This window comes from Myodes glareolus, chromosome 13 (assembly GCF_982192425.1).
Source record: "Myodes glareolus chromosome 13, mMyoGla1.1, whole genome shotgun sequence".
Lineage (NCBI taxonomy): Eukaryota > Metazoa > Chordata > Mammalia > Rodentia > Cricetidae > Myodes > Myodes glareolus.
Window position 1 is genome coordinate 20,678,646 of NC_142038.1, and position 15,856 is coordinate 20,694,501.

A 15,856-nucleotide genomic window follows, 5' to 3' on the forward strand; every position below is an offset into this window, starting at 1 on the left:
TTAACTTGCTTATTTACATTTTCACAGATCATTGACTGATCTGAAGCTTCAGTTTCCTGAGGCCAACCCTTTTGTAGCTTATAGAATCATACCTGAAGCTGGGCCACATGGCAGGGTACAAGTCATGCTCCCTCTGTACTTGGGAGCAGGAGGTGCCCATTCCTCAATGCCTGCTGTACCTGGGCACAGACCATGATTTTTACATTTAATAGTTCCATCAGAGGCCAGTGTTAGAGGCAACCGATAAATTCACAAGCTCTTAGGTGTCCGCCATTATAGTGGCTCTGAGACTCCCTTGTGAGACCACAAGCTTAGGCGTGTATAGCCATGCTGATTCTTACTATCCTTGCTTATTTATTAAATCTTACAGTCATAAAATTAGGAAAATTCCTGAATCCTTTCCTTTGTTAAAAACCATAGATTTATCCATATAGTTTCCTTGACTGATGGGTCAAATAGCCTCTAGGCATTTTCACTGATGACTCTGGGTGCTGACTGAGGGAGGTATAGCTCTTTAAACTTTTTTGTCTCCTGCCTTTCTTGGCTCCACCGCACAGCATAGGTCAGACTCAGCTGGCTACAGCATGTGTGGCTGAACAGCCACAATCTCCATGGTGACTTAGGCCATTGCCAGGCCAAACGCTGCTTTCCCTTCACTCTTCCCATCCATTCAACAGCAACAGAGGCTGTGGCTAGGTGCCCTCTTCTGGCATGCAGGCATACATGGAGGCAGAATGTTATATACATCATAAATAAATAAAATCTTTTTTAAAAAAACAAACTTATTTTTCCCCCACTTCTTTTAAAAGGTAGACAGGGTAGGGGATATTAGTTCTATTTTACAGCATATCTGAAAACATCCCTTCTATCTTTAATATAAGACAGATTTGAGATATGAACTCTAGGCTTCTACATCTGTAACTATACTTCCATGCCTTTGTGATACAACATTTTAAAGTAAACTCATTTTACAATGTTTGGCAATGTAAGTGTAACATGTATTACATCTATTGTGGGCAGGTTAACTCTAGAGCCAACCAACTTCATTAATTGCAATATAACCAGAAAGCATTATTATACTCTAATTTAATTTTGAATCTATATTGTAAAGTACCATAAACCAAAACTACAACAAGGTTTAGGTGCCCAGGCTGGCTTTAAGCTTCCCACACAGCCAAGGATGACCTTGAACTCAACTCATCTCCTACTTGCTAGGATGAAAGGTGTGTACCACCATGCCAGGCCAACACATTTTAAAGTATAACCGAACCTGTCACATTCTCACCTATTGTTTAGATGACAAAGATGGGCAACCAAGGGAAGGGGGCAGAGGGAAGGCTCCTTCAGGGGTAGTCACTGAGGGGAGATGCAAGTGGCATCAGACTCATTTTCTTCAGGATTAACACCCTCAGCCCCCACCCCACCCACTCCCACAGCCCAATTACTGGCGTTTATTACATTGTTGCCAGCAGGTCAAAGGGAATACTTCTGGAGTTCTGAATTTTCAGGAAGAGGCCCAGGGGTGGGGCAGTGATGTGTACACCTTGAATCCCAACACTTGGGAGGCAGAGTAGGCCGGTCTCTGTGAATTCAAGGTCAGCCTGGTCTACAGAGCAAGCTCCTGGTTTGGCTCCAGAGCTACTGGGAAACCCTATCTTGAAAAAACAAAACAAATAAACAAACAAACAAAGGCCTGGGACCTACAAAACAAACACTGCTAATTTAACCCATACTGATCCAACAAAATAGCCTGCCCTTTTTTAATCTAGGTTTTGTTTTTGATTTTTTGTTTATTTTTCTTTTTTTGAGACAGGGTTTCTCTGTGTAGCCCTGGCTGTCCTGGAATTCACTTTGTAGATCATACTATCTGGCCTTTAACTCACAGAGATCCACTGGCCTCTGCTTCTTGAGTGCTGGAATTAAAGGCATGCACCACCACTGCCCGTCCTAGTCTAGGTTTTAAGAAAAGAGCTGGTGAACAGAGAAACCAGAAAGTTCTATTGGGAAGCCTGGAGGTGGACAGGGTTGTGGGCAATTGCTGGAGTAACAGCTGGTCCAAGAAGTAACATACTCTACCAATGTGTTTCTTACTGGGCAACACTTACGTTGTCTGAAGGGGAAGCTACTTTGGTAAACTTTGGTCTTTCAAAGAATATGGAACCAGAGACAAGGGTTAGTGAGCATCCCATCACCTTACATAAGACGTGTGGGCCTCTCAGGGGAAGGGCTTATGAACACCCTAAAAGTACAAGCAAAATTTGAGGATATGCATGTCTTCCTAGGAAAGGGTCTTTTCTTTCTCAAATCCTAAGCTATAGAAAAGAGTTTCAGTCAGTTGCAGGGCAGGGTACCAAATCAACCAGATACACTTGGAGCCGGCCAAGTCAGAGCCCTCAGAGACATCAGTGAAAAGCTAAGATAGCAGAGGGCAATTTGCTTCCACGCACTTCTTTCTAACTGTATTTCAGGTCTTTGTAAAAACACGGTTCTGGGGATGTCCAGGTTCAGAATGACTCTTGACTTGGCCCACAGCTGCATGAGCTCTGGATAACCTTGGGTACGTGATTTTGTCATCAATTCGTGAACATTAACTCCTGAGATAAAGACATACCAAAGAGGACTGTTTCCTTCATAGTGTGTTCTGATTTCAGAGGAGGAAGTCAGCATGGAAAACAATGGGACACTTCCCTGGAACTAGAGCGGGACAAGAGTTGCCCGTCCTGATCAGGACCTACTGTCTTTCTATTGGCCCCTCCCTTCCCGTTTCAGCCGCTAAGCCAGAAAGTTCTCAGTAACAGTTCCAAACAGCATATGCAACTACCAAGTATTGTGCTTTCAGGTTTCTGTGTCTAGGTCAACATCTAGACCAGTCGGTTGGTGTAGTCACCCCATAGCCAGGTGATCACACCTCTGTGTGGAAATTCAAGGTTTTCCAGGTAATACTAGCCTACCATCAGAGGAGGAAAGAACCAGGGCACCTCCTGGAAATCCCTCACCAGCAGGTAATCTCATGAATGAGGTCTTCTGAGCAAACATTGCTAAATCTCCCTGGTGTGTCTCAGTTCACTGTTAGGGAGATGTTTTTTTTTTTTTTTTTTTGACCTTGTCGCGTTGTCAGTGCCTGGACAGACCAGATTCAGAGAGCCTCAGGTCACATAGGCCTTCAAAAACTACACAGTTTTAGGCTTTGGGAGAAGAGTGACTTTGGCCAAGACTAGACAGGTTCTTCGGGTAGAGTTGCACAGCAATCTCTATAGAGAGTAAAATGATCTTGTGGGTGGAACACCAAAGGCCGTAGGATGTTTAGCTGGCATTTCCAAAGCAAAGGGCGAGGACCCCTTTCTCTTTCATCCATTCTCTCTTTGCCAGAAGGCTCTGCTTCGCGCGTAGAGCTGATAGCTTGATAAAGCCTTCCTCCATTTTCAGACTTTCCAGAACCAAAGAGATCTTTCTTTTCTGCCCTTGTTCTGCTCCACTCTCTTGCCAGTACTGCCTCAGTGTGCTTTTGCCAATGTCATTTTGACTCAGCAGAAGTTGTTGATTCTCTTTACTTTTTCTTTTAGTTATTTGAGACAGGGTCTCATGAGGCCCAGGGTATCTCTAAACTCCCCATGGAGTGGAGGATGACACCGAATGCCTGATCTTCCTGCCTCCACTGGATCTACCAGAAATGGTGCACCTCTATAATTATAGGACATGGGAGGTGGAAGCAAGAGAATTAGAAGTTCAAGGTCAGTCTTGGCCAGTGTGGGATTCCCCTCTGTGTGCTATGAATATGTTTTATTACCATTGGTTAATAAAGAAGCTGCTTCAGCCTATAGCAAGGCAGAATATATCCAGACTGGAAGAGATACATAGAGTAAACAGAGTCAGAGAGACACCATGTAGCTGCCAAAGGAGACAGATGCTGGAACCTTGCCTGTTATCCACAGTCTTGTGGTGATACACAGATTAGTAGAAATGGGTTAATTTAAAACATAAGAGTTAGTTAATAAGAAGCCTGAGCTTATAGGCCAGGGCGGCCAGGAAACAAATAAGGAGTCTCTGCCTACACTTGGCTACATAGCAAGTTCTGGACCCAACTTGGACTACCTGAGACCCTATCTCACAACAAATAAAACAAAATCTCTCATTTTACAGTTTATTTATTTATTTTGGGGGCAGTCTCTCACTCTGTAGCCCAGGATGACCTAAAACTTACGATATACTCCAGGCTGGTCCCAGACTCATGGCAAATCCTTCTACTTCAGTTTTCTGAGTATTCTGATGGCATAAGCCCCACACCTTGACTTGATGTTAAATTTCGAGTTGCATGAGTCGTATTATTATTATTATTGTTCAGAATGTCAGTATGTGTCTAATTAGAACAGAGCACCTATTCAATAATTTTTTTGTTTCTTTGTGGTGTTGGAGATGGAATATAGGATTCTGAACATGCTGGGCAAATTATCTATCACTAAACTACAATCTCAGTCCCAACTACACAATAATCTAAACTGGAAAAAACTAGTGCAAAGAATAATTAAGTATAGTGTGTTGGAATGGTGAAGATTTACTAGTAAAAAGTTTAGAGAACTTGGGTCTGGAGAGATGGCTCAGCAGTTAAGAGCACTGGGGTTCAATTCCCAACACCCACATGGCAGGCAGTTCACAAATGTCTGTAACTCTAGTTGCATGGTATTACACTGGGAGGAAGGAACTTGTGGGAAAACTCTGCAGCTTGCTCTCAGGACAAATCAAGCTCTTTGCGGTCTAAGGAAACAGCAGTTCAGCTAGAATGATGGCTCACCTGTGTAGCTTTGGTATCCAAAGTCAGCCTAGGCTACGTGAAACTTTGTTTCAAAAACCAAACCAAGTAAAACCCTTGAGCAGTTTATTCTCTCACCAATGCAGAAACTGGAAATCTGCGACCAGGGATCAGCAGGGTGTCCTTCTCTGATGGTCTTAGTAGGGACTCTGCCCTTGTTCCTTCCACCTGCTGGGGCTCCAGGTCTTGTGGCTCTGAAGTCTATTTATTTGCCTCCGTCATCACATGGCCTTTTCTCTTAATTCTTTCTCTCTCCCTCTCCCCTCCTTTCGCCCCCCTTCCCCCCCTGCCATTCTCTTGGGAGGACACTTGTCCTTGGATTTAATGCTCCTCTGATAATCCAGGATGATCTCATCTTAAACCACTTACTTTAATTACATCTGCGAAAAACCATTTTTTCCTCCATGGAAGGCCACATTCACAGGTTCTAGGAAGGAACATTAGGAAAAGGTCACCATTCCCCCTTCTAGAGCTTGTCGCCAATCATTTTTTAAAGTTGGAAACTGTTCATGGAAAAACGTCTCATTGAAGACATCCTGCTGCAAAACCTCCTAAGGAATAGTGTGCTGGGGTGGGGTTAGGTGCTGGGGACTGCTGGCTACTGCAGCCCCTCCTGGTACAGAAGACTACTGAGCAAGCATACAAGAGCCCCTCAAACCTATTTTACTCACCCCTGCCCTCTCTTGACAAAGTTTAAAAGGTATCAGCAGACAAAGGGCCCACAATATCCTTAGAGAGGGCTTTTCAAAAGAAGAAACCTTGTGTCAGGCAAAGTAGAATAAGACTTTAAACCCAGCACTCAGGGTGCAGCAGGGGTAGGAGGATCTTTGTGAGTTGAGGCCAAGCTGGTTGACACAGTAAGTTCCAAGCTAGTCAACACTATATGGTGAGGTCTATGTCAATAAATACATAAATAAAATGGGGGGGAGGGCAGGGAAGAAAACCTTGGAACTTAACAAGTTAAAAAAAGACGTGCGCCACCACCACCTGGCTGTGACTATTATTTCTAAGCGAAACAGCCACATCTATTTTAACTTCGAAATTTTATTGAGGTTAGCATCAAGTTAAAAAAGCCTTGAGCTGGGAGCTGGAGAGATGACTCAGAGGTTAAGAGCACTGACTGCTCTTCCAGAGGTCCTGAGTTCAATTCCCAGTAACCACATGGTGGCTCACAACCACCTGTAATGAGATCTGGTGCCCTCTTCTGGTGTGCGGGCATACATGGAGGCTGAATACTGTCTACATAATAAATAAATAAATCTTTAAGAAAAAAAAAAGCCTTGAGCTGAGCAATGGAGGCACATGCTTTTATCCCAGCACTTGGGAGGCAGAGGCAGGCAGATCTCTGAGTTCGAGGTCAGCCTGGCTTAACAGAGCAAGTTCCAGGACAGGCTCCAAAGCTACAAAGGGAAACCCTGTCTGAAAAGCAAATTAAAAAAAAATTTTACATGTGTAGCTCATTGATTAATATTCACAAGAACACAATATGGGTATATTATGCACAGTACTGTACTTAAAGATTTAAATATTCCCGGTTCCAGAATGACCACTACCTCAACGCCATCCCTGATGCTCCAGCATTACTACTCTGATCTTGACCTTCATGTAAATGGAAACACACATTTTGCTCTTTGGAGTCCAGCACTGCTGTGATGACACATCGTTTTCCCAACTATCGGCCGTTGTGAAACATGCGTGCGCACTGGATGTATGCCTGTGCTTGATTTAGACTAATCGGCTTGTTTATTCTTCCGTAATATGATAGTGTTATCAAGAATATGTTGAACATAACTATGATTCTAGTACTTGGGAAGCAGAGGAGTCATGTTTAGGATCATACTGGACTACAGTGTAAGACCCTACCAAAACAAAACACGGGCCACAAGCCAGGTCTGTAATCCCAACCATTTGGAAGAGGATTACAAGTACTGGCTTCAGTTTCAGAACAAGTTCAAGACTAGTCTGCTGAACTTAAGTGGAATTCTGTCTCAAAATTAAAATCTAAAAGAAGAAAAAAACCTTCCGTTTTATGTGTATTTTGCAGGCATGTATAAGCACCAAGTGTGTGTCTGGTGCCCATGGAGACCAGGAGATCTCCCGGGACTGTAATTACAGAAGGTTGTGAGGAGCCATGTGGGTGCTGGGAACCGAACACCAGTCTTCTGAAAGAATAGCCAGTGCTTTGAACCAAGGAGTCTTCTCTCCAGCCTAAATTGGAAAAAAAAAATTAAAAAGCTGGCACTATAGTTAAGTATTAGAGTGCTTTCCTAGTGTATGCAAGGTCCTGGGTTCAATCTGCAGTACCAAAAAAAAAAAAAAACCCTGAAGGTAACAAAGACTATCAGTGCTTGAACGCTTGCTTACCACGTTTGAGTGCGAAAACAAACAATAAAAAGGAACCCAGAAAGTTTGTATTAACAGATTTTACTATCAGGAACCCAGAAAGTTTGTATTAACAGATTTTACTATCAGGAGAGATCATTTCTCAGATCTTTTCTTGGCTCTTCTTGCCTTTGTTTCTGGACTCTGTTCTGCCCTCCCCCCCTCTTTAAGACTAGGTCTCACTGTTTCTCAGGCTGCCTTTGAACAGGCTCTCACCCTGCAAGTCTAGCAAGACCGCGCTAGGCCCGTTTCACCTTATTAGGTAATTTTATCCCAAAGAAATTCTTCGAAGGGTGTCGTGGCAGATGCTTGTAAACCCAGCATTTAGGGGGTGGAAGCAGCAGGACTCCAGGTTGGAGGTTGGGCTGGTTTTTGCAACCATTTCAAAAACAAACAAACCAACCAAAAAATCCCCCCATACAAAACCCAAACAATGCAACCCCAAACATCCAAACCCAAAGAATGTTCTTTGATGACACAAACGTCCTACTTGTGCTTTCGACCACAAGGCAGCCTAGACACGTGAGGCTACTGAGCAAAATCGGCTAGACACTGAGAAATGGAATTGCTGTATTTAGGGGTTTTGTTCTTTGCTGCCAGTCTTGGAGGGGGCTGAACACGGGGCTTCACTGAACTCCTAATCCCAGAGCTAACTGTAGAAAAAATATCTAAAATTCCATTTGTACAATATACTTCATGCTTCTCTACTGCTTCCCAGTTCTTCACTTGATCTTGGCCAAAAGACCCAGAAGCATCCTTCACATCTCTTAAAATTATCAGAAGATAAGATTCTTTTTTTTTTTTTTTTTTTTTGGTTTTTCGAGATAGGGTTTCTCTGTAGCTTTGGGGTCTGTCCTGGAACTAGCTCTTGTAGACCAGGCTGGCCTTGAACTCACAGAGACCCGCCTGCTTCTGTCTCCTGAGTGCTGAGATTAAAGGCGTGTGCCACCACCCTCCGGCAAAGGTAAAATTCTTAAGAACATGAATTCGTCAATAATGAATTATCTTAAATCTGAGGCAAAACGATTTCCGGAGCCAGGTTCTTGTTTCGGAGAAGTGGACTTACATGTGCTTTAAACAGACAACACGAACTTTGGAGCTGTGAGTCTTAGTCCACACAAGATACTCTCCCAAATGCCTTCCTTCTCTTTTCCTATAGAGCTTTATTTGCCACAAAACTTGTTAGGGTCGATGTGTTACAAAATTGAACACAGGCCATTAGACTAACCTAGATGGTATTTAAATAGAACTCAGATAGTTCATTAAAACAAAACAAAACAAAAACTTGCCGGGCAGTGGTGGCACAAGCCTTTAATCCCAGCAATCAGAAGGCAGAAGCAGGAGGATCTCTGTGAGTTTGAGGCCAGCCTTCTCTACAAGAGCTAGTTCCAGGACAGGCTCCAAAGGTACTGAGAAACCGTGTCTCGAAAACACACACACACACACACACACACACACACACACACACACAAATAAAAGAAAGAGAAACTTGAGGACTAAGGAGAAAGAACTGGAGCAGCGAGGAAGGCGGAGCTGGTCGGTGACTTTCCAGGGACTTTTCTCAACTTCTGGGCCAGATCCTGCGGTGTAGCTCCAGAGTGGCGCCCGGCCCCGCCCCTCCCACCTGGGCACTCTTCGGACCACGCCCCCTTGCGGCCGCCCCGCCTCTGAGACGTCCGACCCACGCGGCGCCGAGGCGGCGCGCTGACGTCCGACGCTTCAGGTACTTTCCCCAAGGCCGGCTCAGCTCAACGTGGGGGGCGGGGCGGGGCGCGGAGCGCGCATGCGCCACAGCGCCAGCGCTCTCCCCGGATAGAGCGGGGCCCGAGCCTCTCCGCTCTGGAGGTTCCGCTCTTGCTCGCGCTCTTCCGCCGCCATGTCGGCCACCATCGAGCGGGAGTTCGAGGAACTGGATGCTCAGTGTCGCTGGCAGCCGTTATACTTGGTGAGTCTCGGGCCCGCGCGGCGGCTGGGTCTTCCGAGGATACGAGCTCGCGCCTGCCGGCTCCCGTGCCGCCTCCCCCGCTTCCCGTTCGGGCGGAAGTGGCGAGCGCGGGCCGCGTCAGGGGCGCGCCTGCGCGAAAAGCCCTTACCCCTTCTTGGCGAGGCTTTAGACGGGAAGAATCGAGGTGGCTGTAGGCTGTTAGGGGTGAAGGCGGCGCCACAGCGGCGCCTGCTGGCTGCGCGGCCGGGTCCCGGCGTGTGGTGCGCTGGGTAGAGGGTGGGGGGAACTCCGGGAGCGGGGTGAGATAGCCTCCGGCTTTCTTGCCGACAGCGTTCTGGTCGGCTGGTGTTCGGTGGCCGAGGGCGCTGGGAGTCGATGCAGCGGAACGGGCTAGACAGCCCTCTGGTCGGGGCCAGCGAAGGCGAAGCGGGGTGTCGGTGACTTGCTCTATCCCGGGGGCTTGTGGCGATTAGCGGAGTCGGAGCTGAAGCGGCGGCGAGAGCTCCCGAAGAATCAGGGATCGTCACTCTTTTCACGGCTGCTTTCTTCGGGAGAGTGGGTCATCGTCTGCTAGAGCTTCCCGGAACAGAGGCTTTGGTTGTATTTTCAGTGATTAAAGGAGTGTCCTCTTGAAAATTTCCTCTGCTTAGGCATACTTTATAAATTTGTTGGAGTACACCAGAGATCTTTATGTGAGCTTTGCTTTTGGGCGCGTTTCCCAAACGAGTGTGCCGTGGTGGTGATACTCTTTCGGTCCCAAAGAGGCCACATGTCCGTAGGCCACCGCTGTTCTCTGTCGTCAGAGAATAACCTACCTATTCAGCTCATATTAAAGTCGTCTGTACTACGAACCTTTTTACAGCTAGTGGCTTCCCTTTTCAATTCAGGCAAAACTTTTTTCCCCTTACAAACGATCCATTGCTAATCATTAACGTATTGCTCCAAGATCGAATTTACTGTTCGGTGAATTATTAAGTGCGTCTCCTTATGTTTTGGCTAATTCCTACAGTACAAATAGAAACTAGAAAGCTTTCTATTACCTCTGGACGATTCTCTTTTTTCCGATCCTATTACATTTCACTAGATGACAGTGAAATCTTTTTCGGTTTTTTTTTTTTTTTTTTTTTTTAGTACTTATTTTTCCCCCTACCCCTCCGTGAGAGACAAGTTCTCGGTCTGCAAGTCTCGCTGGCCTGGGAACTAGTTTTGTGTAGATCAGTCTGACCTTGAACTCACAAATCCCCCCCCCCCACGTCTTCCTGAGTGCTGGGATTAACCACCACATCTGGCTAGAACGTATTTTTTTAAAGTTTAGCAAGCACTATATTAAACACCCTGATTCAGCATACATTAGAATAAGGCACTAGTTTAATTATCATTATCATTACGTAGTGGTAGGGGGAGGCACGTCCCTTGGCATTTGAGTAGAGCTCAGAGGACAACTTTCAGAATTAGATTGTCTTGTAGGTAGAACTTGGGTCATCAGGCTTGGTAACAGATACCTTTTCCCCCCTGAGCCATCATTCTTGCTCAGGCACTAGCTTCTAACGAATGTTAGTAAGAACTCTTCCAATTAGAGAATCTGTGTTAAAGCTATATTTTGTTTCGTGACAGTGTGTCATTGTAGCCCAGACCTGCTTTGGACTCCCTACATTGATACTTTCACTGTCAAAGTGCTGGATGATTGAAATTGTAGAAAATCTTAAATCTATTTCTAGTCTGTTCTCTCTCTTTCTCTCTCTCTCTCTCTCTCTCTCTCTCTCTCTCTCCCTCTCTCTGTGTGTGTGTGTGTGTGTGTGTGTGTGTGTGTGTGTGTGTGTGTGTATGTATTTGCCCACGCTTCCTTGCTCACCTCTAGATCTCTCTTCTATGGTTACATTAGTTTCTCTGTGCGGGTATGCTCGCACCTCTAGGTCTCTCTTCTATGGTTACATTAGTTTTAACAGAGACTGGTGCCTCAAAAACGCAAATAATAGAAGCAGTACAGAATTAAGAAAGAAAAGATTTCCAGGTGGTCCATGCCTTCAGTTCCCAAATTCAAGGGCAAGGGCAGGCAGTCTCTGAGGTTTTGTTTTTGTTTATTTCTTTTTAAGACTGCCTATGTAGCCTTGGCTGGCCTCTGCTTCCTGGTGCTGAAACTAAAAATCATGCACCACCATGTCTGGCTCAGATCTTTAAGTTTTAAGCCAGCCTGACCTACATAGTTCAGGCCAGCCAGGACTACATAGTAAGACCAAGTATTAAAAAAAATAATAAGGTGGAAAGGGTGCTAGAGAAATGACTAAGTGGTTAAGAGGACTTGTTGCTCTTCCAGAGGGGCTTGATTGATTCCTAGCACCCACAAGCAGCTCAGAACTGTCTCTAGCTCCTGTTCCTGGGGCTCCAAAGCCCTCTTCTGGCCTCCAGGGACACCAGGTATGCACATGGTGCACATGCGGGCAAAATGCCTATGCATATAAAATTAGGCGTGTGTGTGAAAATAATAGTAATAATTTAAAAAAATATTTATTTTACTGGTGTTTTAGCCTATATGTATAAATGTGTTAGGGTGCTGGATCCTGGAGTTACAGACAGCGTGAGCTGCCATATGGGTGCTGGGAATTGAACCCGGGTTCTCTAGAAGAGCAGTCAGAGCTCTTAACAGCTGAGCCATCTGTCCAGCCCCATAATAACTTTTTTAAAAGTGTTAATACTTAGCCTAACTTATTTATTTTTTGAGATAAGGTCTTGCTTAATACAACAAACTGGCCTGAAATTTACTGTGTAGCCCTACTAGGTTTGTATTTGTGACAGTCCTGCCTCAGTCTCCTAAATGCTAGGATTACAGGTATGAGCCACCATACTTGGTTTAATGTATAGCATTAATGTCCTTGAGAAGTCAATGAAAGTTGTCATTGCTCTTAATAGAAAAAAAGCACTTATGCTGAATGTGGCAGTTCAGCCTGTAACCTAACAATTGGGAGGTTGAAGCAGGAGGATTGTTGTGAGTTTAAGACTAGCCTTTAGCTGGACGTTGGTGGCCCATGACTTTAATTCCAGCAGAAACAGACAGATCTCTAAGTTTGAGGCCAGCCTGGTCTACAGAGTGAGTTCCAGGACATCCAGGACTGTGACATAAGATCTTGTGTACAAAAAAATTAAAAAAGTAAAAGCCAGTCATAGTGACACATTCTTTAATCCTAGCACTTGGGAAGTAGAGCCAGAAAAGATCTGGAGTTCTGCACCTGCCTGCTTGGGGTAATTGAGACTCTGTCAGAAAATAAAAATCTTGCTGAGAAGGTGGTCCTGTGGTTTAACTCCTCTGTTGCCAAGCTGAAGACGACTTGCGTTCAGCCCTCTGATCTGACCTCTGTCCAAGTGCCTTTTTATGTGTACCCACAATAGCAAAGTTAAAATGTAATTTAAAGACATGGAAGATAGGGGAGATGTCTCATTTAGTAAAATGTTTTCCATGAAAACATGAACACCTGTGTTTAGATCGCTACTGTTCACATGAAAAGCCAACTGTATATCTCTTCTCTTAGTGCTGGGGTGGGGGAGACATGCAGACCTCTGGAACTCACTTGTGAGCTAGCCTCGCTAAATAAGGTTTGTGGGCAGCAGAGAGAGCTCAGAACTGCCTATGGGGATCTAGCATCTTATGGCCTCTATGGGGAGTGCAAACCTGTGTACATACACTTGTACATAAAATTAAAAATAAAGATAAAATCTTTAAAAAGAAAAAAGTGTAGCCCTGGTAATAGCAAGATGATTCAAAGCCTGTGTTTCCTGCCAAGCCTGATGATCTAAGTTTGATCCTTGGTGCCCACATGATGGAAGAAGGTAACTGACCTATGCAAGTGGTTCCTTGATTTTCACATGTGTGCATGCCCCCCATAAATGTCAGAAAATAAATACAGGCAAAAATGCACTTACTGGTATTCACTGAAAATTTCATGTTCCATTGAAAGGAGTTCAGGAAACCCTTCCATAGACTAGTACCCAAGATCTTTAAGCAGAACAGTAGTTCTGTGCTAGCACTTTATTTTCCAAGACCAAGAGCATTAAAACGATGCTAATTGGTGTTACAGTAAAAGCAAGTCAGAAAGAATTTGAACTTCATGCTTTCTTAGGATCCTAGAGCATCTGTTTCACCATTCCACAGAGAAGGCTGCAGATGAGATCTCTGCTGCCAAGACTGATTCTGTGAGTCTTGAGGATCTCTTTGGATGCTCATATTTTGCTCTCTTGTTGGCTTCTTGGCTTAGCAGGTAGTGTGTCAGTCTCATAATCTGAAGGTCATTTGTTCTCTCAAACCTGTTAAGTGCTAGGTGCTAATGTTTGACATTGAAGATAACTGTTTAAAGACAACAATAAACTGGGCACTGGTAGCACATTTCTTTAATCAAGCACTCAGGAGGCAGAGGCAGGCAGACCTGGACTACGGAGTAAGTTCCAGGACAGCCAGGGCTACACAGAGAAACCCTGTCTTGGAAAACCGAAAGAAAGGAAGGAAGGAAAGAGAGAGCTCATTAGGGTTCACCCTTGTGAGCAGTAAGTAGTGAGTGACTAAGCAGGTGAAAGCATGGAAGGGAGAGGTCTAGTAAAAGGCTCAGCGGGTACAGGTGCTAACCAAAGCTTGGCAATCCGAGTTCTATTCTCGGAACCCTTGTGCAGGTGAAAGGAGAGAACTGATTTCACAAGCTCCTCTGCCAACACACGTGATGTGGCATACACACACACAACAGTAAATGTTTTGTGTGAGAAAGCAAGCGGTGTAGCTCAGTTGGTAGAGTGCTTGCTTGGCATGCATGAAGCCATGGGTTCAGACCCCAGCAAAATTAGGGTATAATGGTACATGCCTGGAATCTCAGCGTTCTGAAAGTAGAAGCAGAAGGACTAGAAGTTCACTATTATCCTTGGGTCCATAATTCGAGGTTAACCTGATTTGTGTAAGACTTGTCACAAAAACAAGTTGGAGAGTTACGTATAAGAGGGTTTGAGGATGGGAGGCAATGTGATCAATGTATATTGTATATATGTATGAAATTGTGGTGGAAAAGATAAAAAGTTTTTAAAATTATGTACACTGGTGTTTTGCCTGCATGTATGTCTGTGTGAGGGTGTCAGATCTTAGAATTATAGACAGGTGTAAGTTGCCATGTGGATGCTAGTATTTGAACCCTGGTTCTCTGGAAGAACAGTCAGTGCTTTTAACTGATGAGCCTTTTCTCCAGCCCCTTATTGTTTTATAAAGTGCTTAGTACAAAGCTAGTATTAAGCACAGGATGCTGTGTGAATGAGTATTCTTGGAACTATAATTCTCAAAAAGTGGTATATCTGGAATGATTTGTGTGTGTGTTTGTGCGTGTGAGTGTGTGGGTGGGTCTGTGTGTGGGTGGGTGTGGGTGTTGTGTTTGCATGTATTTCTGTGTACCATGTTTGTGCCTAATGGCTTTAGCAGGCCAGAAGAGAGCATCAGATCCCTGGAACTGGAGTTACAGATGGTGCATCATCATGTGGGTTCTGGGAATCAAACCACAGTTTTCTGGAAAAGCAGCCGGTGCTTTTAGCTGAGCCATCTCTCCAACCCGAATAGTGAAGTTCCTTGAGAGGGGTGGACCTAACAGTCTTGAAGTGCAAGTTGGTCCACTGAGAAATTATCGAGGGATTGGAAAAAAAATAGTGTTTCGGGGAAATAAGTATGCACAAGCATTGACTACTGAGGGAGAACTCCAAACAGTGTAGTCTAGGACTGAGTTTGCTCTGAAGTTGAAGTGTGGGAGAGCCTAGAAGGCTCTTGTAGATCAGAATTTCAAAGAGATACTAGAGGCTTGCCAAGGAAATATAAGCTAGAAGTATTATTTTTACTTTTAGTAAGATCTTGTTGGTTTGATAGTGCTATGTGTAGACAAGACAGCACTGGGAAGCCTGTCAAGTTGAACATAGGCAGTGGCAAGAGAAATAGAGGGAAAACAGTTGAAAAGCTAAGTAGTGATGTGGGAGGTGAGGTGTGCTGTGGATATGTCTTATTGCCACTGGTTAATAAAGAAGCTCTTTTCAGTCAGTGGCTTCACAGAGGAAAGCCAGGCTGAGAGATATATAGAGACAGTAGGCAGAGTCAGAGGGAAGCCATGTAGCTGCCTGCGAGACAGACTCCATTGGAACCCACTGGAGCCTTGCCGGAAAGCCACAGCTACGTGGTGATACACGGATTAATTTAAGATATAAGAGTTACCAGAAATACGCTTAAGCTATTGGTCAAACAGTATTGCAAATAATATAGTTTTTGTGTGATTATTTCGGGAGACTAGGTAGCCAGGAAAAGAACAAACAGTCTCACCCAACAAAGTAGGTCTGGGGAGATGACTCTGCAAGTAGAAGTGCTTGCCATAGAAGTCTGACAACCTGAGTTCATTCCGTAGAATCCTGTAAAAAAAAAAAAAAAGTTATATCGTAGCACTTGAAAGGCAAGATAGCAGAGACAGGAGAATCAGCTGGAAGCTCTTAGGCAAGCTAGCCTGGAGTACACAGCACAGGGACCTTGCTTCAAGGCTAAGGCAAGAACTGACTCCTGAAAGTTGTCCTCTGTGCCCAGGCCTTAGCATGTATGTGTCTCCCCTATTGAATCCACAAAGTTAAAGTAGATGTAATTGAGTTACTTTTAAGATGCTGAAATACCCAAATGTGACATGCAGAAGAGAATTCATCTATCTATAAATTCAGTTAGAACTTAGAAACAT

At 44.5% G+C, this 15,856-nt stretch overlaps 1 protein-coding gene across 4 annotated transcripts in view; it reads left to right on the plus strand.

Moving 5' to 3' along the window:
• Nucleotides 1–8,973: 8,973 nt before the first annotated feature.
• Nucleotides 8,974–15,856, plus strand: part of Ptpn2 (protein tyrosine phosphatase non-receptor type 2) — a 65,134-nt gene continuing 58,251 nt past the window's right edge. For 2 of the 4 annotated variants that reach the window (XM_087895941.1, XM_087895945.1), the window contains exon 1: nucleotides 8,974–9,134. In XM_087895941.1, coding sequence (XP_087752067.1) covers nucleotides 9,066–9,134 — 69 coding nt within the window. In that variant the 5' untranslated portion in view covers nucleotides 8,974–9,065. The remainder of the gene's footprint in view (nucleotides 9,135–15,856) is intronic. The other 2 variants (XM_087895942.1, XM_087895944.1) reach the window with 2 other exon arrangements.